Consider the following 23,152-nt stretch of genomic DNA (forward strand, 5'->3'; position numbering starts at 1 on the left):
CCATCTCCCACCACCCCCACCATACGCATTGTCGTCCTCGTTCAGCCATGGATCCTGGGCCAACAGGGGAGAAGAAGCAGACAGGTCCACATCCGACATTTGCGCCGCATGCCTCGCGCCAGCCGGCATCGGCAGATGCGGCTGACGATACCCCCTCGCACTCGCATTCCCTCTCGCGCTCGGCTGCCTAGCTATAAACTGCTCGGACCGGTCGTTAGTCGATAACAGCCGGTCCGTCGACGGGTTATCCAAAGGCAACAATGGTAAACTCGCAGGCGCCAGGGAGGGAGAATCCGTAAGCGGCAACAATGGGTAATGCCTGTAGGCTTCTTCGTAATTCGGCGCGGTGGAAGAAGCGTATTCCGATTTGGAGAGGATATCCGTCGATGCGATCGATTTCGCATCCCAGTCCGCTTGGTGCGCTTCGTCCGCCGGTCCATCGCGCGAAGGATCGTACTCGAGGTTTTCCTGAAAAAATCAAAATCAAAATCAAAAACTGGACCACACAAAAGACCTCTCAAACTCACCTCGCGCACAGCCTTGATCTTCACCCCATCGCCCTCGTGTTTGCCCGCAAACCACGGATACGCACTCAACACCTCCCTCGCCAACGACTCTTGACTCTTGTGCACCATCACGGTGAACAGCTTGTTATGCTGCAACGCGGGGTGTAAAAACCGGTTTTCCACCTCGGACTGCTTCGTCGGCTTCTCCGACATGCTATACATTTTTTCTTGCTCCAGTTCTTCCGGAGAGGCTTCATAGTACCGGAACTGACGCTCGGCAGTGCGCGAAATGTAGATTTTGAAGGCGATGATGAGCAATAGCGGAGGCGCGGCGGCCACACAGTCGATCCATCGGTCGCGAATAAGACCGGTGGCTATATATAAAAAGCAGTCAGCTCGGTACTATCACCCCGGAAGAGCGAAAACAACTCACTCAGCACCATCAAGAGCTGCATCAATACACAGCATGCCAAAAGTCGATTGACATACACGTTCCACATCCTACCCCCACTCTCCGCTCGGGAAATGTACACATACAGCAGCTGGTACTTGTACTGTCTCCATTGTCAGCCCTCACACCTTTTTTTCTTTTCGGAAAATGCACTTACGACGACGGAAGAGAACCAAAAGACACAACATGCACCCATAGCCACCAAAGGCGCAAGGGGAGCGTAAATCAATCCAACGGCGGTGATGAACAACAAGTTGACAATGACTAGAAAAGCCAACCCATACGCAATCAGTCCAATCCCTTTTTTTTTTTCTTTCGTTCCACGACTCACCAATGGCATATTCAAAATACGGCGGCTTGGTCATCTCCCTGATATCGCGAGGGGTATGAGAAAACATGAATCTTCGGATAGATACCATGGCCAACTTGATCAACTGGATCAATTCGAAAATGACCAAGAAGCCTCGAAGCGGCAGCCACGTCAACCAATCTTTTTTTCATTATCCAAGTTTATCAGCTTTTTCTCAAATCATCCGAAAAAAAAAAAAGGTTTGGTTTTAAACATACAAGTACTCTGCTGGACATATGTCCCCTGAATCTGATCCGGGATATCCTCAAACCCTTTCAAGATCGTGCCCACACTCTGGTGTCCACCGACTTGCACCACGATCCTCGCTATGGCGGTGTATACCACCCCAAGAAGAGAGAAAATGACCAAGTTGGAAATGATCATGAAGAAAAAATATCGAGCGGTCACCGCACGGTCCAGACGGGAACGTGTGGGCGCTCCTTGGTACTTGGAGATCTTGCGGATGATGATAGGGAGAAGGTAGCCAAAGAGGGCAGAGACAACGGATGGGAGGATACCAGAGACCATGGAGAACTGTTCATTGAGTAAATATATAATTACAACAAATTTTTTTTAAAAAAAAAAACTCACAGTCCACTGGCCCCAGCTACCAGCATCTTTCCAATCCGCAAGGAATGTAACATAGACCGTCAATGAACTCAAGTTTGCAAGCAACGAAACTACAAGCAACTACGTATCTGTCAGCGGGCCCTGGTCCGGAAAAAGCTAAAATCTTTTCCATCACTTACAGGCAAGGTGTTGAAGAAGCAGACGATTCCAATGATGATAAATCCAAACGTATTTTTCGATCCCAACTCTGCGGGCTCCTTTGAGATATTCTCCCAAACAATATCATGGGGCATTGGCGCCAGCTGCAGCTCGGCCCCAAACAACTCCTTGAGCTTGCCCCTATGCGTCCTCGCAATCCTATGCGCTTCGGCAATCGTCTTGAATGTCACAAATCCATAATTCTCGCCCTCGACTCGGTTGACGACCTTGTTACCCTTTTTGCGAGCGTGACGTTCTTTGCGGAGAAGAGAGTCGATAGCCTGTCGCTTGGCGTCAATTCGGTCACGGAGAAACTTGATTTCCTTGGCGTGGTAGTCAATCGCGTCTTTTTTCACACCTCCGAACAATCCAAGAAAACCGCCTTTTCTAATCATAGGTCTCTTCTTTGCCATCTCCCCACCTTTCAAATACTTTACAAGATGCTTCTCGAGCTCTTGAACAGCTTCATTATGATCGTCGACCATTTTTGGGAAATCCTCAAGTCTTCGACCAATGCAAGTACAATCGATAGAAGGACCGATCTTGATACCATCTACCTTGAGAAGACCCATAAGAGACAGTAAACCGGCGTCACTGCGGAAATCTTTGCGGACATGGGTGACCTGCAACAACGAGTTTAGAATTGTCACTGAACAAGTAATCTCAACGTACCATGAGTGTTCGAGAGTAGATCTTGGTCTGATATGCAGGAGATCTAAACCATCCTTTTCTCAATCGAACCTACGAGGCGGTCAGAAATGACAAGCGGCCGACAATTTATTTGACAGACCATTGCTTTCCAATTGAACCAGACTACAAACAAGCCGTAGTCAGCAACTGCAACATTTTCATTCTGCTCTTTTTTTAAAAACTGCTCACTAAAGTACATCGCCACAATATCTGCTAAATGTCAGCGAATGGACCTTCTCTTGCAGCGCGGAGAACTCACTGATGACATAGCTGGCTGCCAGCGCCGGCCACATCCAATTTCCCGATACATTCTGAATGGTTAAAAGACTCAGCGCATTCCTGTCGCTGCTATTAACGTATTTGAGGTTATAGACGATATCGATGACGAGCAAAGCGACCACAATGATCGAGGTGATTGTAAAAATGTTGCGCAGCATCCTCAAAAATCGAAGGAATGTAGCGGCATCAAGACCTGTAATCTTTGTAAGCTTTCGAGAACCTCTAAAAGTGATAGACACTGACCAATGTTCGCAATAATCTCCTCTTCCTTCAAGTGGATCATGGGGCTCAACCAGGCGAAAAAGCCATTGGAAATCGGAGGCGGAGGCGGTTCATAATCGGGATCCTCTATGGGGTCGACAGGTTTTGGTAATTGGTACTTGATCTATAACCAGTTTTAGGATAATTCTCAGTAACAACAACAGTCAATCTACCTTGGGGGCATAGACCTGCAGTGAGAAAACCTTGTCAGCCCGACTATCTGTCTCAAACGACCGACAACTCACCTTCTTTTCTCTTGGCCTGAAGAAACTGAATGCGAGCAGTGTCGCCATTGATATAGCAGCCATTAATGCAAACTGAGATCCGACGGCTCGGACCGAGACTTGGGTAAGCGTAGACTCATAGGAAGCCACGAAGGAGGAGACTGCAGCTCCTGGGTCTGTCGTGGAGGACATGGTGTGGTGATTGAATGAAAGTGTGGATTGAAAAGAAGGTATAAGTGTCTATAAAATTAGACAAGGTGTGAAATCATCGCTGTGTGGGGATAGTGGGGTCCGGGCAAGCGATTAGAGGACAGGGCAGGGGAACAGAGATGAGGGCAGAGTTTCTAGAGATAAAATCGCGTCGCGACTTGGTGGCTTGTCTCCGAAATCGAGAGCTCCACAGAGGAACAGCACTGGAATTCCTCAGGGTTTCCACGTGGAGAAAGTCGAGACAATGCATTTTGAAACACCGCCACGGTAAGACTGCCCCCTTAAAATTGTTGCAAAGCAGTAGCAATTAAAGGGCCTTTCTCCTCACGCCGCTGATCACGGCCATGCACTATCCATGACGTTTGTTGCACACGCAGCAAAAGAACAAAAGAGCACATAAATTCAAACGAACACCCCGCGCATAAAACGCAGCTTCAACAAATCCATCTGCGGTGCCTTGCAGATCATTTGTTTACGTAATATACTACTCGGCTAGTTGCGAACTGCGACTTGTTGCGCCAATGGTAAATGATGGGGTGTGTAGTATCTAGAGGACAGCATCTATGGAACCGCAGATGACATACTACTACTGTCTCCGAACTCCAAATTCAACTGCCCTTATGTACGCCTGTCACAAGCTATGATTCATCATGGGCCTAGAACGCCAAAGCAGCTTCGGAGCTGACGGTCTTCGCTACGTTTATTTAAACAAGTCGAGCGAAGAAGGCATTTTTATCGTAGAAAAGAATGAGTGACAGACAGCGACACAGAATGCATTCCACATACATGCTTAAGCGCTGGTGGCCCCTTGTTGTTTGTGGTACTGATTAGGTAAAAGACAACAGGTGTTGGATGCACAGATGAAGAGGATGAAGAAAGAAGAAAGATGGAAAGAGAGAATAGAATGGTGCCACATTGAGTGCAGTGACGGCGATATGCGGGGATATGTTTTGGAAGTGTCCAAGTGGTTATTGTCCATAGCTAACGGGTTAGGGTAATACTGCAAAGAACACCTATACTCCTCTAAAAAACCAAAACAAGATCCAAAATGGCCGATTACGACCTTACACAGGTGAGCATACACCCTTCCTGACATAGCTGACATACAGAAACTCATCCCCCACCTCGACCGACACCTTGCTATCCCTCTCCTCAACCACCTCTCAGATATTGCAATCTACCCTGCCGAACAACTCGCCAGAGCTCAGTGAGTCATGTTAGCTTGAGAGCCTCGCTAATAACCCAGATATGATCTCGCTAAAGGCACCAACATGGTCAACTACGTTGAACAATTCCACGCCCAGATTGAAAATGCCGAACCTACCGACTTTGCTAGACTGAGAGATGAGGCTACTGCCAAGTATCAGGAGTTGCAGGAGAAGGCTCAGCCCGTGACAAAGGTGATCGAGGACCCAGATGCGGTGGCTAAATTGAGGAGCGGTGGTGACAAGGACAGAAATCTGGATTTGCTGAGATCAGAGTACCAGGTGAGTTGCTCACAACGCGGAATTCATTCAAAACGGGCGAAACTTACGTCTTGCAGATTGACATTGACCAAATCAATGCCCTTTACCACTTTGGTCAATACCAATACTCTCTTGGTGACTACGGTTCTGCCGGAAACCTTCTCTACCACTTCCTCATTCTTTCTCCTTCTTACGAGCTTAACATCTCTGCTCAATGGGGTAAACTCGCCTCCAACATCCTCAATGGTGAATGGGACGCTGCTTTGATGCAAGTCCGAGACCTCCGCGAGACCATCGATAACCCCCATGGTACCTCTCTTGCCAAGCCTCTCGCTCAGCTCCAGGCCCGAACATGGTTGCTTCACTGGTCTCTCTTTGTGTTTTTCAACCTCGGAGAGAACCAAGGCTGCCAAGGCTTGCTTGACATGTTCCTTTCCCCCGCCTACCTCAACACCATCCAAACTTCTTGCCCTCACCTCCTGCGATACCTCGTTGCTGCCGCCATCATCTCACGCCGAGCTCCCAAACCCGCCAATGTCCGCTCTCGAGACCACGTCAAGGAGCTCACCCGTATCGTTGAGACTGAAGAGTACCAATACACCGATCCCATCACCAGCTTCCTCAAGGATGTGTTTGCCGACTTTGATCTCACCCAGGCTCAACAACGATTGTCAGTCGCCGAGTCTGTCGTCCGTTCAGACTTTTTCTTGTCAGGCTTTGCGGATGAGTTTGTGGAGAACGCGAGGTGGTTGATTTCCGAGGTTATCTGCCGTTTACATCGAAGGATTGATATTGGACAATTGTCCAAGACCCTCAACTTGTCCAATGAGGAAGGAGAGAAGTGGATTGTTAACCTTATCAGGGACTCGAGGATGGGTGTTGAGGCCAAGATCGACCTGAAGGAGGTGAGAATATTGAGATCCATAGCGTATCATAATGTTTTACTGATATCAATTTTAGAACATGCTTCACATCACACGGCCTCACGCCACCCCGACCGCCACCCTTATCGAAACCACCCGTGGTCTTGCGTTCCGATCCCAAGCAATCCAGTTTGCCATGCAGAGCAGCGTCGGGGAACCTCGAGAGCGAGGGGAGCGAGGGGAGCGAGGAAACAAGGGAGGACGAGGAAGGCCAAGGACTCAGGAAGTTGCGGCTTAGATTTAGACGAGAGCTTGGTTTGGGTACAAGAGGCATGTATAGGTATATCATTCTGCTTTCGTCGGTGACTGCTTCCAATTCCGACGACCGGATACTATGGCTGCTTGTTCTATTGTCCATACTACAGCTTTTATCCAATTGAACAGTTCTCTAACAGTTTCGTCCTGGGCTTGGTTTAGCCAAAGTTGTAAAATCAAGGAAATCACACTTACTAGTCGTGCCGGATCTTCAGACAGAGGTCGTTTCTTTTCGTGATACTCTTCCTCCTCTTCATATTCATGATGATCATGAGTGCACTCGTACTCTTCGTACGAATGGCAATCACACCCACAATCGTCTTCACAGTCGTAACACTCTGGCTCAGATTCCGGAGCATATGCAAGACACCTGCATCATTTCTTCAGTTTACCACTCCGACATTTTCTTTTTTCTTACTATGATACTCACTGTCCGCAGGTACACCCTTCCTCCAGCGCCGGTACTGATCTAGACGCCACTATCGTATCTGCTGCCATTTGGCTAGTCATTCTCTGTGTGTCCATTTGCATTTCCACCTCCTTGATACTCTCCCTCTGGCCTCTTAGTTCCTTTTGCATCCTCATCAACTTGCCTTTTTCCCTATCCAATGTCAATTTGGCTTCGAAAAGAGCTGCTAAGCTTGCAGGCAAATCAATCGGTATCCCACCACTATACTGTCCTTCCCCTGCAGATCCATTATGTTGCCCGTTTCTTGACCCTGACATCCCAGAAAGAAAATTTGCCTCCCCTATACCAGCCGCTGCACCCGCTAGAACGCTAAGCTGCGATTCAGTGAGTTTTGGCAGAGGCTCCATTCGTCCCAAGGTTTTGGCGGACCAGCTTGAAAGCGCTGCTGAAAGATTGGCTGCAGTCGTTGTTGCTCTGGCTGCTGCTGCGTCTGCACTAGCCAAGGTTGACCTAGGTACGGAAAAAATATCTGGAGGCAGAGGTGGGAAAGAAGGCGGTGGTATTGAGGGTGGAGTGGCGTACTGATCAGAGGTGGAGGGGTTTGCAGTGGGCGTCGGCGGGGGAGAAGGTTGGGTTGGACGATTTGGGCGGATTTTGGGGGGAGGGCGTTTGTTCGTACGAGGTTTTGAGCGGCCCATTTTGTCTTACAAAGGGGCCGGGGGTGAGAAAGGTGAAAAAAAGAAGCGGTGGAGCAGGGAAAAGTCTTTAGAAGGAGACTGAGGAAAAGACGAAGATTAACCGGTCCAGGGGAAACAACTTTCCAAACATTTACAGCCGACCTCGAGGGTATGGCCTGCCAATCTCCGATATTATTTCTCCAGCTTTCTTCATATGCATATAATAACGCACAAAATATGAGAAGTGATATAATGCATCAATGCAAAGTATGTGAACAACGATAGTCATTTTATATGTATGGTTAAGACTACACTCTACGCATGTATCTGATCATCCTGCTGGGCTTCCTCAAAGCTCCTCCCAACGCCATAATACAAGTCAAAAGAACAACGCTACCTGTCTGATGCATGGAAGCGAGGGAGATGGGCACAAGATACAAAAGAGTGCTGATACCGAGGGTGACCTGAGTGACGGCGGCAGCGGTTGTGAGGGCAGCAAGGCGACGGGCAGCGGGGAAGGGTAATCTTCGAGCGGCGAATGGAAGAGTACAGAGGATCGTAAAGGTGGTAGTAGCCTGCAATCGACGATCAGCAATACGTTATGCGACATTTTGAATATATAAACGTACCAGAACACGGTGGTCAAACTGAGCGGTAACAGGGTTCTCGAGCATATTTCTCCAAATCTTGTCAGACCCTGATCTGGCATATCTCTGGTCGAAAAGCTCGTCCTTGGGAGGCACCAAACCATCACCCATCATGGGGAACTCGTTGTAGACCAAACCAGCATCAAGGCCAGCCACGAAAGCACCGGTGACAGCAGTAAGGGCGACCATCATACCGGAAAGGTGAACCAATCCCCTAAATTTCTTAACAGCGGGGATGTTGAGTGCAGAAACGATAGCAGGGTTCTTGGCGAGCTTCATGTCGCGCTGGATACCGATAGCAGTTGAGAGCATACCAAGATAAAGAGCGACGGCAGCACTGTAGTGTGCGGCGAGACGATATTGAGAGACACGAGGAACAGAGTTGTCGGTGATAATTTGTTCATCGAGACCAGATTTCACCATCCACCAGCCAAGAACACCTTGGAATCCGATACCAAGGCCGATAAGGAGGAGCTTGGTGGGCAGAGGACGGGGAAGCTTGTATCGCGCAAGGTAGTAGACGGTGGGAAGAAGGAAACTAACTTTTAGCGCCTATTGACTTTGAAAGTACTCACCCAATGCCAAGAGCTCGCCCAGCAAGACGGTGACCCCATTCCATGTAAAAGATCTTCTTAAACTCATCCCTAGAAATGTTCGCGTTCATTATGATACCTTCGGGTGATACTTTGTACTTTTCCCATTCCGCATCCCAGTCTTCCTTGGTTATGGGCGGCAAAATGCCAGTAATAGGGTTCCATTCCACAATACTGAGACCTGATTCGGTCAATCTTGTGAGACCACCAATTACAATGATCCCGAAGACGACCGCTGAACAGCCATAAAGCCAGTATGGCAATGAATTGGGAATATCAGAGTAAACTTTATTCTTGGGTGCAGCAGTCGATAATGATCGGGGGAACTTGAAAGTATGTGAGGGGAAGAAGAATGAAGAGCGAGTGCAAGGAGTAAAGTAGGGGAGTACGATTGGACGCGGGGTTGGGCGGGTGAAAACGAGGGAAGTGGTGGAAAATGCACGGGGTGCTATAGGGGCATTTGAGAGCTCGGCTTTGATGCCTGTCTGGAGAGCCCGCCTGAGGGACGTGGTAAGCATTGTGGGCTGTTGGGGGAATGTTTCTGCAAACAGAAAAATGGGTGGAGGACAATTATTTGTATCGGAACAGATGAGATCGGGACACTTTCAAGAACGCGCACCGGACTCCGGCGCGAATCGGAATCCGTCAAATGCACAGGTGTATCGTGGGAAAAATCAGAGTCTACGGGGACTTGTTATTATTGCATTTGGTACAGAAGCTCAAATTGACTGAGAGTCTGCACAAGCATCCCTCGGCATTCGCGAATGGTGTCTACAGTCTTGGCTATCCGGTCGCCTGCAACTTCTCGCGGGAGTGGGCCTATGGGAGACGATACATTAGGTTCGTCAGGTGAAAGGAGTGATGAAAGTGCAATGAATGTTCCAGTGCGACCAACACCGGCAGAGCTAAAAACGTTACACGGTCAATTTGGCACAGAGCACTTGCTCGCCAGGTACTTACCAGTGAACCCAAACTTCACAATCAAGCTCCCTCCTTTTCTCGTCGACTTCCTTTACTAACTCTCGCAACGCTTGCACCGCTGCTCCCGTGGGCACACCATGATCCGGCCAGGCGTCGAATTGGTAGTGGAACAAATTCACTCGCCTATCCCCTTGCAAAGCAACTTCAGTCAGTGTGCTTGATATTCTGTCAATGATTTCTCTCCGAGAAAGATGCACCCCCATGTCTGGCATTTTATGCTCCCTGTCACATTAGCTGCTTCCTCGAAATATCTCGACTTACATGTAAGGGTCTGCTTTGGGTATCCCAGACTCTTCCCAGCCTGTAAGCTGGACTAATATCACATTATTGGGGAGTCTCCCTATGGCAGCTCCTGAATAGAGAGCCTTGAAGAAAGTGTTGAAGGCTTGCGGTGGGGGAGCCTAAGTTCAAATAACCTTCAGTAATGTAATATAGGGATCACTTGCTGAACCCCTCACCTGAGCTGCTATCCACCGTCCACCTTTTCCATCTGTTACCACATTGGCATTCAAGTACTCCCCATCCACAGTGACAGCTGTACGGTCATAGGCGAGGACGTTAGAATATCGATTGTTGCGTTTGTGTTTTAAAGAGTTGTGGACAGAATAGAAAGCTTGTTCTGTCGAGGGCTTGCGGAGCAGCGAATACTCTAGCCTGGTGACTTCTCTGTCTGCAAGAACTCTGTATGCTCGCTCTATGTTTGCCATGGAAGCCATTCCGGACCCGAGACTATGGTGTGAAGAACAAATAAGGACCAGTTAGAAGTATACCAGATTTGGGATTATCCTTGCTGTCAGTCACTTATGACGTCTGAGATGCTGCCTGCTCCCGTATTCCGACGGAAGTGGAGGTTGTTCGTTTATTGTCGTCCGACTATTCTCTTTCGTTCCCCATTGCAATTTTAAGAATAGAGCATATAAAAAAAACACTATCCATGGCGCAAACAACTTCCCTACCTCCTAGATTCACAGTGCCGCCTCTTCCACCTCATATTTATCGCCGACTAACATTAATCGTTCATGATGATGGAGTCGTCCTCTCTCCAGACAACGGCCAGAGCATTTTGATCCACTGGGGAGTCAAGGGCAAGATTGAACCTGTTGATGGCGACGAGCAAGGAGAGTTGATAATCGGTGGAGTATTAGGTGTTGCAAGGCTATGGGATGGTGAGTTTGACCCATCAATAAGTGAGCTAATGTCAGCGGCCTATCTGTTTGTCTTCTTACCTCGTACCGGGACACCTTTGTTCCCTCCTCATGACGATGATGAACCTCCACATGAACATGAAGTATTTTCTCTGGGTGATGTGCATGCCGTGCCACTCACTCAAGAAGGTGCCACTTCTTCTATCAATCGTATGCTAGCCATCCAGGTCTCTCGTCAACCCAAAACGAAAACGAAGTGGAGCTTGGCGCTCCCCATAACAGGTGCTGGTGCCACAGCCTCAGAGGAGGATCACCTGTCCAACTCTGATACCTCATCTGAGGAGACGCCTGAAGCCGATGAAACTCCTATACCTCCGAAATCTCGGCAATGGAGAAAGTTTATGCCCAAACTACGAAAGAAGCAAGATGCATCGACCACTCCTGAACCTCCAAAGAGGCAAGAGCTGGAACATAAGATTGTTCGCCAAATCGTCAGGGAGTTTGGGGCAGGCTTTTTCTTCAGCTACGACTTTGATCTTACTCGTACGTTACAGCACAAACGACAGGTCGTTTCGCAGCGAACAGCTACGGGTGCAGCTTTTAGCGACCTCATTCAAAAGGACAACACCCTTTTCCCACCGTCTCAATCGAGCACCTTTCAGACACCTATCAATCCAGCCCTAGATGAGGACTTTATTGAGCCAGACATCCAGGTACCCTTATGGAGAAGGGTTGATAAGCGTTTCTTTTGGAACGAATGGCTCATGAAAGATTTCATCGACCTCGGACTCCATTCATACGTCCTACCAGTGATGCAAGGATGGGTGCAATCAGCGACTTTTAGTATACCTATCCCTCCCAATCCTTTACAGCCTGATGTTTCACTTGGGGCTATACCTGTTGACCTTGTTGTCGTATCGAGAAGGAGTAAAGATCGCGCGGGACTTAGGTATCAAAGAAGAGGAATCGATGATAACGGACATGTGGCAAACATGGTGGAGACCGAAATGATTGTCCGAGCAAAGGTTCGTAATATTTTTCAACGAGCGCTGACTCGTTAGGTTGAGGGTAAATCCTCTCTGTTCAGTTTCACCCAAGTCAGGGGATCTATCCCGTTACGCTGGTCTCAAAGCCCTTACTCAATGAAGCCGCCCCCAATACTCAATGAGCCTGTCGACAAGACGTACGCCGTTGCCAACTTACATTTCAATGATTTGACATCCCGCTATGGGCCTATTGTAAGTTACTCGGACTATAGACAAAGCTCTCAAATCTGATTCTCCGTAGACAATTATAAATTTGTCTGAACAAGATGGAAAAGAAGCAGTGGTGACCAATGGCTACCAAGAGCTAGTCAACAGCCTCGAAAGAGATGATCTCAAATACGTTGGATTCGACTTTCATGCAAAATGTCACGGAATGAAATGGGAGAACATCGTCGAACTCGTCGACTCTCTCGACTTTGAGTCCATGGGTTATCTTTGGACCTTGCAAGGAGATGCCATTCGAGAGCAAAAGGGTGCTTTCAGGACCAAGTGAGCGTCTTGTTGCCCATAATGTTTGACATAAAGCTGACAGTACTGCAGCTGTATTGACTGTCTTGATCGAACCAACGTCGTCCAGTCTGCGATCGCTCGTCGAGTTCTTAACACGATGCTCATGCAACTTGGCCTCCAGATCAGCGCTCCCACTGTGGAAAACATTTTCAACGATATCTGGGCGAATAATGGTGACATTATCAGTCGTTGCTATGCGCATACTTCGGCATTGAAAGGAGATTTCGTGAGAACAGGGAAACGAGATCTTTCGGGCATGGTAAGTGTCTAATCGCAAGGTCACATTCCCATACTGAACACTATAGTAGCTCCATGATGGTGTCAGCTCGCTCAGTAGAATGTTCTACGGCGCCATCTCTGATTTTTTTGCGCAAGCTGTCATATCTTTCCTGCTTGGCCATCGAAACTTGGCAGTCTTCAGCGAGTTTTTGGAGACTCTTACAAGCGAAGATGCTTCCAGTGTAGTGAGATTGGATAGGATCAGGAGTGTTGCCAGTGAGATCTTCGCCAGCTTGATATATATATATATTGGAAAACTGACCAAGTGGCAGTTGAAACTTGCTCCGCTAGGGTTTTAAGCGATGGAGAGGAGAAAATTGGTGGATGGATATTACTTTCGCCGGACCCAAGGAGTGTTAAAATAAGTTCCGACCTGGAGGAGAAGATTCTACTCCTGGTACGACTTCTCCTATTCCCAAAAAGGTACAGACTAATTATAATTATAGACACGAAGCGCCATCTACGTAGTCACCTTCAATTACTCTCTTGAAAAGGTCGTGCAGTTTACCCGCATACCCTTACCATCCATCACATCTATTCAAAAGGGAGCATATATTTTATCTACCTTGCAAGAGGCAAGTCGGGATCCCAAAGAAGTGAGTTGCACCTATCCATGATCACAGCTGACATTGCTAGAATGCCGGCTTTCTCATCAACTTCTCCCCCACCGACGAGTCTACACGCTACAGTACATACTCCCTACGCAACAAGACTGCTCCCGCTACTCCAACAAAGAGGCCGACAGCCGCTACACCCTCGACGCCCACACCTTCTGTCGAACATGCCACCATCAACCCCGATGTTACCGAATACTACGCATTCAAGGCTCTTCCAGGACAATCAGGTGATGCGACTTGCGCGGAGACTGTGAGTCAGATAGTGGAGCAGATCGCCGAAGCGTGTAAAAGGAACGATTTGGTAGTTGAAAAAGACGTCGTTAGGTGAGTTTTTTATGTTTCACGTACCGGGCCTTCGGTTGCCTGACTCTTAATGTAGCCTTACAGAAGCCGAATCTTCGACGTCTCTACTTGCGAAAATGGATTACGCTTTCAAGCGAGCATTGTGGTTGTAAGTCATCATGAGGTGAACTAAATCCTCCCGAATGCCAGCGCCCTGATTACGATGAGATATGGGCATAACCAGAAATTTTTGGGAGGAAAAATATATGTATATAGCTTGCTGCATAGCCTAAATTTATAACTTAATAAGCATATATTATTCTCCATGAAGTTTGGCGCACAGTAAGCAGGGTTCGGACGAGTATGAACAATAAGACATCTTTTAGGTACATTAATTACTTCTTCAAGTACTGCTAGATCAGACAATTACTGAGAAGCAAAAGATGATTGCTTCAACCAAGTCTCCAAATCCATCAACCAAGGGAAATTCTTCCGGTTCTCTTCTATGTCTGCGTCAGACTCGTTCACATCGAAAAACTAGACGATTGTCAACGTTATTCTGAGTTGATGCAACAGAAAGCTTACCTTCATAGCACTGTCCAAACCAGGGGGGAAATTGGGCGGTTCGGTAGCATTGAGAGTTTCACCAGTCACTTCCTTCCACATCCTGACATGTTCACCAGGAGTCATAGAATCCCCAGCAATATTCAAAGCCTTCCCAGAGAACTTTTCAGGGTGCTCGAAAATCTCAGCGGTAATCTTACCAATGTCCTCTGAGGCAATCCATTTGTAGTGAATGGTCTCAACCCAGGTGGTGGTGATGATATCCTTGTAAATCGGCATATAGAGGTTCTCCATGATGGCTGTAGGGCGAATAATTGTCCATTGGAGAGGAAGAGTCATAAGATAGTCTTCAATTGGCTTCTTAGCGTCAAGGCTGCAGACCTAAATTAACGAGGATTTTGATTCAGACCGAATGATAAGAGCTCACAATGGATGCCTAATACCCTTCTCTCGATGACCACAGAAATCTACGCCCGAGAAAATGACGTGTTGTACGCCCTTGGAAACGGCAGTGTCAAGCATGCCCTTGGCTACAAATTCTATCGGCTCTGAAGCTCCAGGGATATTTGACAATGTGCACTTACCTCGTTCGATGGATGCCTCAATGTCGAAACCGACCAAGAAGAAAAAGATACCATGGACAGAGTCTTTGAAGAGATGAGCATGGTCCCCAACCTCGCCTTTAACCACTCTAACGTTGGGAGTTTGAGCAAGAGCTTTGGCCCTGTCGCTTTCAGTGTCTCGAGTAGCCGCGATGATGTTATAGCCTCCGATAGCGTTGAGAGCCTGAGGGGCCGTCAGTCAAGACACGATATATGAAAATACATCTGGTGGACTTACTTTAACCGTTGCACTTCCTTGCTTACCGGTGGATCCGAATACGATGATGGTCTTGAATGACATGGCGTTTGTGCGGTGCGTTGGTGGGAGTAATAAGTTTGAGGTTATGAGTATATAAATCAGTGGGAGTCAAGCAAGGCCTTCGCTCTTATCGACAACCGAAACTTCACCCAGAAGAGCACTTATATATCATTACAAAACTTGTTCCTCGGCCTTTATTTTCGACCGCTTAGCCCAGAGGTGAGTAAGCAGACCTTGGGACAGCCTACCATCTGACTGATCATGGTAGTTAGCCGGTGACCGACCTGCTTTGGCTGATTCAGCCATGCATTCAATGGGTTGTCGGCGCTATGCGAAGGAATGAGGACGGCCTATTATTATCACTGGTTTGTACCTTTTGGACTTTGCTTGACATCATTGGAACAACCATGACAGTTCGTTACCAATTAATAACTGAAACCAACAGAACTCCTTCAGCATGAACAATGCCGATGACCGAGGGTGGTTGCATTACGTAACATTCAAATAGCTAAATAACGTCGCGTAATCGCGTTAGTCTCCCCACCAGTTGAGCTCTTATTTATTTTATCAGCGTTCAGCCTTATTTGTGTCGATATCGATAGCTAGTTTGCATAATTAACTTCACCTGATTGCCTTGGCCAAGCTCAGCATCAATGGGCTTAACATACTTCTTATACGTGAACAACGTCACTGCATCAGGAAGAAAAGATGTAACGATGATTTCATTTACAAAAATACGCTTTATGTAGCTTGCTTCTTGCTCCAATCCTCCCTGATCTTATACGTTTGTCTGGCGTCCTAGAGAGATGTCAATATCTTATCAAGAATATTTGGAGAAATTTAGTACCTTGAGGACGTCCGTTTCTACGTCGACAATCTGTAAACTGGCCTCAACTCCGCATCCACCTACTCTTCCCCTCAGGGGAGCCCATACACCACTTCCTCCCATGAAGCCTTCAATGGCATCTCCACCGGCATTGCACATGATCCAGACAGTTTCGGTTTCAAATGCTCGGGTAAGGCACAGAGCTGAGACAACGCTAGTCTCATAATCGGTCGGGTGCGGGTGGTTATGGATCAACCTGCGTCCAATAAGCATTGAATTAAGAGAGATATTTGGACTGTCCACGTACGGTTCACTGTCGGTAGCCATCCAATACGTGGGAGCAAAGATGATGTCTACCCCCAAATCGGCAAGCTCTTGAGCAGCAGAAGGGTGAGACATATCCCAGCCTGAGTAAGAATTTAGCCCAGTTCTTCGAGCAGCACCTGTCATCACTTACATATCAACAGCCCTGCTTTGCCCCACTTGGTCTCAAATACCTGTCGAGGTTCTATACCAGCGACGATATACTCTCTAGAAGAATGTCAGCTTTTTTCAAGATAACTACGAGTTACTCACCTCTCCGGATGCCACAAGTTCTGCTTCACATACTCGCCTTGCAAAACGCCCTCTTCGTCAATGAAAAAAGCCGTATTTTTCACTATCGGTGTACTGTTCTCTTCGGACGAAAGGGGGTGTTGCTCAAGGTATTTGGCCCACTCTAGTTGCTGAAGAGTGACCTTCGAAGGTCTAGGACCAGACTTGAGGGGAATATGAGAGAAGGGGTCCGAGGCAGGGAAGGCGGGACCATTGTTACGCGAGCCATGGACAATTGTTCCCACGAGGCAAACCCTGTGAGCCTTGGCCAAGTGGCACAGGAAGGAGAGCAAGTACTTGGAAGGGAATGTGAGGTACTGATACATTAGCTCCAATCCACCACATGCTGACTTACTTGTCGAGCTTCGTTCACGATACCTTGCAAGAAATACTCTGGGAAGACAACAACTTCTGCTTTTTCGGCAGCAGCACGTTCAACAAAGTCAACTACATCCACAAGGTTCTGATCCAAGGTTGGGAAAGGAGAGGTGGAATGGGCTTTCTCAAGAGCGGGCGGGCCAGAAGGGGCGGAGGCTGGGCTCGTTTGAGCGAGGGCGATACGCGGCATTGTGATATAGCTCAAAAGGTGAACAGGTTGCAAGAAAGGAAAGGAGATGCAGTCAAAAACTCAGGATTCGTTGTCGTTTGTAGTTTCAAAGTGGTTCGGTTCCACATGAATCGTCAGTAAGCGCGATAACTCTTCAACACTTAAGCGAGGAGGGGGACTCCAGCTTCTGTAGATCTTGGATGTGGAGTCTCCTTAAGTAATAAATAAATAATAATCCGAGGCACGGCGGTGCCCGACTCCCAGTTAGCTCGCTTATCTTTATATATTAATATTCCCCGTGTCACTTTTGAAAATTTCCTCACTTTTCGCCTCCGTTCTCATCCATGACCCCCACAACCCCCCATTCAACCGCCACCGTTACGTAGACGAAAATCGTCTCTACATGTCTATACCCTTTTCAGATGTGCATGCATTGAACCATGGACATGAAAAACGTCGCCAAAAATCGTGACCGTGCCTGATTCGTGCCTGAAGGCATGGATTCGTTCGTGGCCGCCATATGCACGGCGGATATCACCGCCGTTTCATTCCTCGGTCGTCGTTCGTGAAAGAACCGTCCAGTTTCTAGATAGAACTTTCTTATGTTTCTTCTTCTGTTATACGTATTTTCTCATGCCACGGCTTCCTGGACCTTCTACTGCACTATAAACGGCTTTAACTGCCTTTATTCCTATAAAACGCACCTATCCCGACGGCTCCTCTTTCTATCCCCTGTCCCTAAACACCCAGGAGACCCGCCTTCTCCAACTGTCCATCCTCAGTCACACCCAATCAACCGCCACCGTCCTCCAATGGTCCTCTCCCTGGCGGTGACGTTCCTCCCAGATTTACGGCCCCTCGAACCAAACAACAAACAGCAATCGCCATAACTTGGCTGCCTGTGCCCAAAATATCATGCTAGATTTTGGATCTGATGGCGCGACTGGAAGTGGCCCGGCGAAGCTCTCTAGCTGCTAACCCTACAATACATGCTGTGCCAATGAAATTGTACAGCTACCTCTGCCTACAGATCCTGAACCTGAACCCTACGAGCTAAGCTTTCGACAAGTAATTCCGAAGGTACGCCTCCCTTCTACCCAGTCCCCTTGATCATACCTCTGTGAAATCACCTAGAATGCAGCCGGCTTCAGAAGCGACTTTCGCAACTATAACGGCGCTTTCAGACATCGACATCAATCCGTCTGGGGACTCAAAGGCATTCGATCTGTTACCCATTATTTGCAGCCGAGTCTTATTATCTCATCAGATTCATTCTGTCTGCGCCTGGAGACGCCTCTATTTATGCTCAGGTCGGTATGTCCGAACTTAACGAAGATAGCAGAGTCCAGCAACTTAACAGAATTGAAATGCCTTCAACTACTGTGATCGGCCTTAACGAAGATAGCAGAGTCCACCAACTTGACAGAGTTGAAATGCCGTCAACTACTGTGATCGGCAATCCTCAGGCGGATTGAGCAGATGTCGCTGTGTGTAGATTTTTATATCAAATAACTCCTAACAGTTAAGGCAAGACTGCAGCGAGAGCCTCATGTAAGTGCGTTTTACTTCACAGTTGTATAATATAGCTAACGTTTCCGCTGTAGGCAAATCTGCTCACGCCTACTAAACCCGAAACAACATGATCATCGTCGATACAATCTCCCTACAGTGGATGACGTCGCGGCTACCATGCAAGCTCTGAAATAGAACCTAGCAGCGGCCGTGGGACCATACAGGAAACCTATGGAAGTAAAAAATCTCAACGTGTGAGCGAGAAAAGCCGCCACTTTTTACACCTCCATTTCATTCTGATTTATCACCAGCGAGGGAGAATATGGATGGTATTCCTAGATCCCATCTCGCTGAAGGGCGTAACTACCCATCATCAGTTATAGAACTTACATCCTCTGCTAACATCGTCATTTCACGATGAGGCAGGAACGGTACAAAAAGTCCCTATGGAGCAATTCTATGTCTTAAGGTCTTTTTGAGCGCCCAGGCAGTTTTAATGCGCTCTTCAATATGGGCCTCTTTTTCAAAAGTTGACAGTAGACACTTACTCAGCTCCAAATCCCAATGAGAATGCCTCTTCCTAGCCTTGATAATACGTCAAACACCGGGCCCGAGTCACAACACATCATTTATTCATCTACGCCATCTATCTCAACAGGTAAACTACCGAAACCCCCTCTCTTAAATTGCGCACTCCTTCAAACTACACAAAGTGACATTCTGATCCATTGTTCGTCATAGCACCAACATATAAATCACATGTACTGTCCAACAAACCACCCAACCTAATGAGAACTACTAGAGGTAACCTCATACCCCTTGGAGTGCTAGGTTTTGTCCCCCATTCCAATACCGATGGGAATACTTTACAGTAACTGGTTTGGGATGACGATCTATGTGGTGAATTAAGACCCAGCCCAGCGCATCACACGCTTACATACGTAGAACGATAGGGTCAGCGACATGATCATGATCTGAACATTTTCAATACACCACTTCGTGTCTCCGTTGAAAAAGTACAAGTCTTTTGTCTTTTCCCTTTCACGATGGCCAATGGGTTGAATTGTAGGGCCCAGTTTTAAGAAAGATCGATGGTCTCCATGTCACGGCACTGAGCCTGCCGACGCCGTGTAATTTGTGAATACGCCAGACAGCTCAATAATTAACTTACCCCTCAGAAAAGGGAGGAACATGGGTCTAGGATCAAATGAGCCACTGTACATATGTAAAATGCATCATAATACGTACCACACATTTGGATGAACGAACACGTCCATTCTCATTAACAAAACCACCCAAAAACTGAACGGAATTCCCAAAATTAACTTGGTGCAATTGAATTATTTACCCGAAAAACCGCGAAGTCTTTCGTGGGTCATCACTTGTTTATTATTATATAAAACCGCCTACCGCCCAATCGCTTTGAAGCGTTTCAATGGGTTCGTTCTCCTATGCGTACGAAATATCCTTCAAGCAATTATGCAAGATACAGTAGCATAACAATACTATATAGCCAGAATGTAATATATTCCACCATGCCCAAACCGCGAAAAACATAGCTTTCTATGACTTGTCCTCAACGAGCTCTCGGAGACTATCAAACACCTCTTCACTCGACTTTCCTTCCGCCCACCAAAGGTTGCTGAGGTCCTCATCTGGTTTTTCCACATTTTGAGTACCAGATAATCCCACGACTGACCTTCGGTTCGTTTTTCTTGGAGTCCACTTTTCGCCTCTCTTTCGCTTGGTCAGATATTGAAGGTACTCGACGGAATGGACAGGCTGTTGAGGGATATGGATAGCGCCAGGAGCCAACGGTGGCCCAGAGAACCATAGTACTTGCCCTCGGGCATCAGTGGGGAAGAGGCGAGCTATAGCGTGTCAGTTTGCGGATGGAGGCCTGACCACATTGACTCACCTGTTTCCGCTGGAAGCGTCTCTCGATGAGCCACTTGGTCCAGAGCTTGCTGCCCCCCCATGAGAGCTGCAAATGTCCTGATGGGTTGTTGCGCCACAACAGGTTGTGTTACAGGGATCTGCGGCGCCGGCACGACTCCTGGAGCTGCCTGAGGTTGAGGAGGCGGTACCACAGCTGGTGAGGCACGATACACTGCGGCAGCGGGCTGCGCCCGTGGCTGGGTTTGAGGCGCAGGTGTATGAGCGGCAGAATGTACAGAGGGTCTCCCCCTTCTCCTCCCCTTGTCTTCATCGTCATCATCGTCATCATCCTGCGCGGCACTACCGCCAAGGACCTTCTTTGGTTCGCCGAAGAACCCTGGGCCTTGAACTCCTTGCGATAATGGTGACGGCACCATGCGAGCTTCTATGACACGTTCAAATGGGATGATTGACATGAAGTCAGTTTGTCGGAGTTCCTGTATGTGATCAGCTGGTGCATGATAACATTTGACATCTAAGCTCACTTCGGGAATACAACTATTCCAATTTTTAATTCTGACAATGTTATAATCACGGTGGTTGAAACGTGAATTACAAACATCTGCTTGTCAGCAAAGCTTATGAGGACCCAACTTACAAACAGGCCATCCCGGATAGAATTCCCCCTCTCTAGGCCGCCCACGGATATACTTGACGTAGAATTGAACTGAAATTCTTTCCATAATGTCCTCAACAGGGTGGTCACAAAATTGTCCAGTCTTGAACACCTCATGCTCATAGAACATTTGGTCGGGGGTGTGAACAGTCTGACATTCAGCGACGCCACCAATTCTAGACTTACTTGTTCAGGTCGATAATACCAACAAATTGAAGCATGATGTGTTTGCTTCCCCTTTGTAGGAACGAAGGTCTTGAAAATTTGGCCGATGATCGGTCTTGTAGGGTCATCTGGATTCATTACATGAACGTAGTCACCTGGTTGTTAGCCCTATAAGTTGAATCAAAACTTACCGAGTCTGTACGCTACCCCTTTATGTCTAGCTTCCTCTGTGAACACTCTATCTTTAGTGCCAACCCTGAAAGTGGTAATGCCGTATCCGACTTGCTCCTCTGCTGCCCCGGCCCTGAGTTCTTGTGTCGCCTCGTGCATTGAACGAGCGTTCCCTGGGCCAGCAGGAATCGAAGCAAACGCTATTGATGAAGGCTCTGGGATGCCAGAAGGGGGGAGTTGAAGAGGATAGATGGAAGTTAGGGCATTGTAAAGTCTTTGCAGCACGAGCACTCGGCCGTACTCTTCTGATCCGTCATGGAACCATCGTCTGGCTTTTTCGAACAGTCGCGCCATGTCCATGTCAAAATCTCGTAAGCTCAGATATCGTGACGCGTCCGCGATGGCATTGATTCGGGCAAAGGAAAGGGGATGCTGACTGTCAGCTCAGCAACTGGACGAGTTGGCTCACATTAAATGACAGGAACGGGATATCTACCACCTCGGGCAAGATGTCAAGGACCTCAGCAAGCCTTTGGCCACTAAATTTCAATCAGCGACTTGTCATACATCTACAATCCATCCTCTCCCAAACTTACCTATGATCTCTATAACCTTCTACGGCTCTCAACACTTCTCTTATCTTGTGCGGCCATTGCTCAGGCCCGCCAATGTTTCTTTCATAATCGGCCGTGCCTTCACCAAACCATCCGCTCCCTGGGATGCCGCCTGGTGCGGGATTTCCAGGTAATACCTCTTTAGGTCCCTCCCATTTTGGCAATGTCGCGTCTCTAGCTGCGATGATAGCCTGGTCAGCATCGCGCGGTGCCATCCTCGTTTGATCTGACGGGGAATTTGATTGGGCAGTCGAGTAATCGTGACTGAGAGTTAGAGTAATATTAGAAGATGATATTGGGCGGCTTTGAGGAGATGGATTGGAACGTGCGGGTCTGTTGAGGGATGCAGATGTAGAGGCCGGCACGGACGATGGGGTAGAAGGACCGGAAGGGGGTTTTGCAAAGGTTGGGATAGGACTAGGCTGTGCGATAGAGTTGAGACGTGGCACTTCCGTTAATGGGCCTGGCCTCGTTGACTTTGTCGGGAGCGCTGAAAAGCCTCGGATACTCTTCCTTCCTGGCTTGACTGGATTGTTGTGATACGGGTTGTTGTGGAAAAACACCTGAGCTTCTACCTTTGCTGACCAGTCCCGGAAGATCTGCTGTTCGAGTTTGATGGCGTCAATGTAGACGGTGGAGTTTTCCTCGTTATCTAAAAGTCAGCGCAAAGTATGGCTTTACTTATGCTTACAATGTTTTGCGTTAAGAAAGACAAGATGGAGTTGCTTGAAGAATGTTTCGGGATTTGGATACGCTTGAGACGCGAGTTGAGCCTAATAAAGAAAACAGGTTGTTTCTGTCAATTTCTTTTTTCTTTCCACTTCCTTTTTGGATTAACTCACAGCAATATGGTCTAAACACTCAGGCTCTGGTATAGCGTTATAGTAATCTGCAAATTCTTCCCTGTCTGGAAGCTCTTGGAATATATCGGAAAGCCTACGACTGGTTGGGAAAGCCGTGGCTCGACATTAGAAGTGACATCCATAAACCGGCAACAAGTAGCTCGTGCACACTCACCTTCCCGCTTTAGCTCCATATACTCTACTCAAAATATCTCTGCAGGCTTCCCATTGCTTCTCGTTGAAACCCCTTCCTTCCGCATTGCCCGGAAAATATACCGGTACTGGGATCTGTAGCTTCTGGCTGCGCGTAGTCTTTCTAGGAGGCATAGAGGAG

General features: G+C 47.8%; 9 protein-coding genes across 9 annotated transcripts; 3 read left to right on the plus strand and 6 right to left on the minus strand.

Annotated features, from left to right (window-relative positions):
- Nucleotides 1-244: 244 nt before the first annotated feature.
- CNBM0590 (hypothetical protein) lies at nt 245-3,720 on the minus strand (the record flags this gene model as incomplete). Its single annotated transcript, XM_767046.1, has 14 exons — nt 245-319; nt 528-880; nt 940-1,060; nt 1,115-1,221; nt 1,289-1,420; nt 1,525-1,840; nt 1,898-1,996; nt 2,056-2,697; nt 2,747-2,815; nt 2,865-2,887; nt 2,954-2,974; nt 3,024-3,236; nt 3,287-3,428; nt 3,550-3,720. 14 exons carry the CDS (start codon nt 3,718-3,720, stop codon nt 245-247), a joined length of 2,484 nt encoding a protein of 827 aa, XP_772139.1.
- A 1,066-nt stretch (nt 3,721-4,786) lies between these two features.
- CNBM0600 (hypothetical protein) lies at nt 4,787-6,365 on the plus strand (the record flags this gene model as incomplete). The annotated part of the gene is made up of 5 exons (XM_767047.1): nt 4,787-4,810; nt 4,848-4,945; nt 4,985-5,225; nt 5,282-6,109; nt 6,165-6,365. The coding sequence occupies 5 exons, from the start codon at nt 4,787-4,789 to the stop codon at nt 6,363-6,365; spliced, it is 1,392 nt and encodes a 463-aa protein (XP_772140.1).
- A 96-nt stretch (nt 6,366-6,461) lies between these two features.
- CNBM0610 (hypothetical protein) lies at nt 6,462-7,376 on the plus strand (the record flags this gene model as incomplete). Its single annotated transcript, XM_767048.1, has 3 exons — nt 6,462-6,616; nt 6,711-6,768; nt 6,822-7,376. 3 exons carry the CDS (start codon nt 6,462-6,464, stop codon nt 7,374-7,376), a joined length of 768 nt encoding a protein of 255 aa, XP_772141.1.
- Nucleotides 7,377-7,776: 400 nt separating this feature from the next.
- On the minus strand, nt 7,777-9,226 carry CNBM0620 (hypothetical protein; the record flags this gene model as incomplete). The annotated part of the gene is made up of 3 exons (XM_767049.1): nt 7,777-8,043; nt 8,098-8,653; nt 8,691-9,226. The coding sequence occupies 3 exons, from the start codon at nt 9,224-9,226 to the stop codon at nt 7,777-7,779; spliced, it is 1,359 nt and encodes a 452-aa protein (XP_772142.1).
- Nucleotides 9,227-9,389: 163 nt separating this feature from the next.
- CNBM0630 (hypothetical protein) lies at nt 9,390-10,405 on the minus strand (the record flags this gene model as incomplete). The annotated part of the gene is made up of 5 exons (XM_767050.1): nt 9,390-9,479; nt 9,511-9,613; nt 9,669-9,911; nt 9,951-10,090; nt 10,148-10,405. 5 exons carry the CDS (start codon nt 10,403-10,405, stop codon nt 9,390-9,392), a joined length of 834 nt encoding a protein of 277 aa, XP_772143.1.
- Nucleotides 10,406-10,623: 218 nt separating this feature from the next.
- On the plus strand, nt 10,624-13,741 carry CNBM0640 (hypothetical protein; the record flags this gene model as incomplete). The annotated part of the gene is made up of 10 exons (XM_767051.1): nt 10,624-10,855; nt 10,892-11,859; nt 11,896-12,072; nt 12,122-12,369; nt 12,421-12,649; nt 12,699-12,885; nt 12,942-13,066; nt 13,116-13,265; nt 13,306-13,610; nt 13,666-13,741. 10 exons carry the CDS (start codon nt 10,624-10,626, stop codon nt 13,739-13,741), a joined length of 2,697 nt encoding a protein of 898 aa, XP_772144.1.
- A 253-nt stretch (nt 13,742-13,994) lies between these two features.
- CNBM0650 (hypothetical protein) lies at nt 13,995-15,035 on the minus strand (the record flags this gene model as incomplete). The annotated part of the gene is made up of 4 exons (XM_767052.1): nt 13,995-14,105; nt 14,154-14,505; nt 14,560-14,918; nt 14,973-15,035. 4 exons carry the CDS (start codon nt 15,033-15,035, stop codon nt 13,995-13,997), a joined length of 885 nt encoding a protein of 294 aa, XP_772145.1.
- Nucleotides 15,036-15,734: 699 nt separating this feature from the next.
- CNBM0660 (hypothetical protein) lies at nt 15,735-16,981 on the minus strand (the record flags this gene model as incomplete). Its single annotated transcript, XM_767053.1, has 6 exons — nt 15,735-15,791; nt 15,841-16,075; nt 16,127-16,226; nt 16,277-16,350; nt 16,396-16,730; nt 16,769-16,981. The coding sequence occupies 6 exons, from the start codon at nt 16,979-16,981 to the stop codon at nt 15,735-15,737; spliced, it is 1,014 nt and encodes a 337-aa protein (XP_772146.1).
- Nucleotides 16,982-20,035: 3,054 nt separating this feature from the next.
- On the minus strand, nt 20,036-23,145 carry CNBM0670 (hypothetical protein; the record flags this gene model as incomplete). The annotated part of the gene is made up of 11 exons (XM_767054.1): nt 20,036-20,343; nt 20,391-20,847; nt 20,896-20,972; nt 21,009-21,177; nt 21,213-21,346; nt 21,383-21,794; nt 21,832-21,901; nt 21,959-22,628; nt 22,668-22,749; nt 22,819-22,918; nt 22,994-23,145. 11 exons carry the CDS (start codon nt 23,143-23,145, stop codon nt 20,036-20,038), a joined length of 2,631 nt encoding a protein of 876 aa, XP_772147.1.
- Between the last annotated feature and the right edge of the window lie 7 nt (nt 23,146-23,152).

This window comes from Cryptococcus neoformans, chromosome 13, assembly GCF_000149385.1.
Source record: "Cryptococcus neoformans var. neoformans B-3501A chromosome 13, whole genome shotgun sequence".
In the NCBI taxonomy this organism is placed as follows: Eukaryota; Fungi; Basidiomycota; class Tremellomycetes; order Tremellales; family Cryptococcaceae; genus Cryptococcus; species Cryptococcus deneoformans.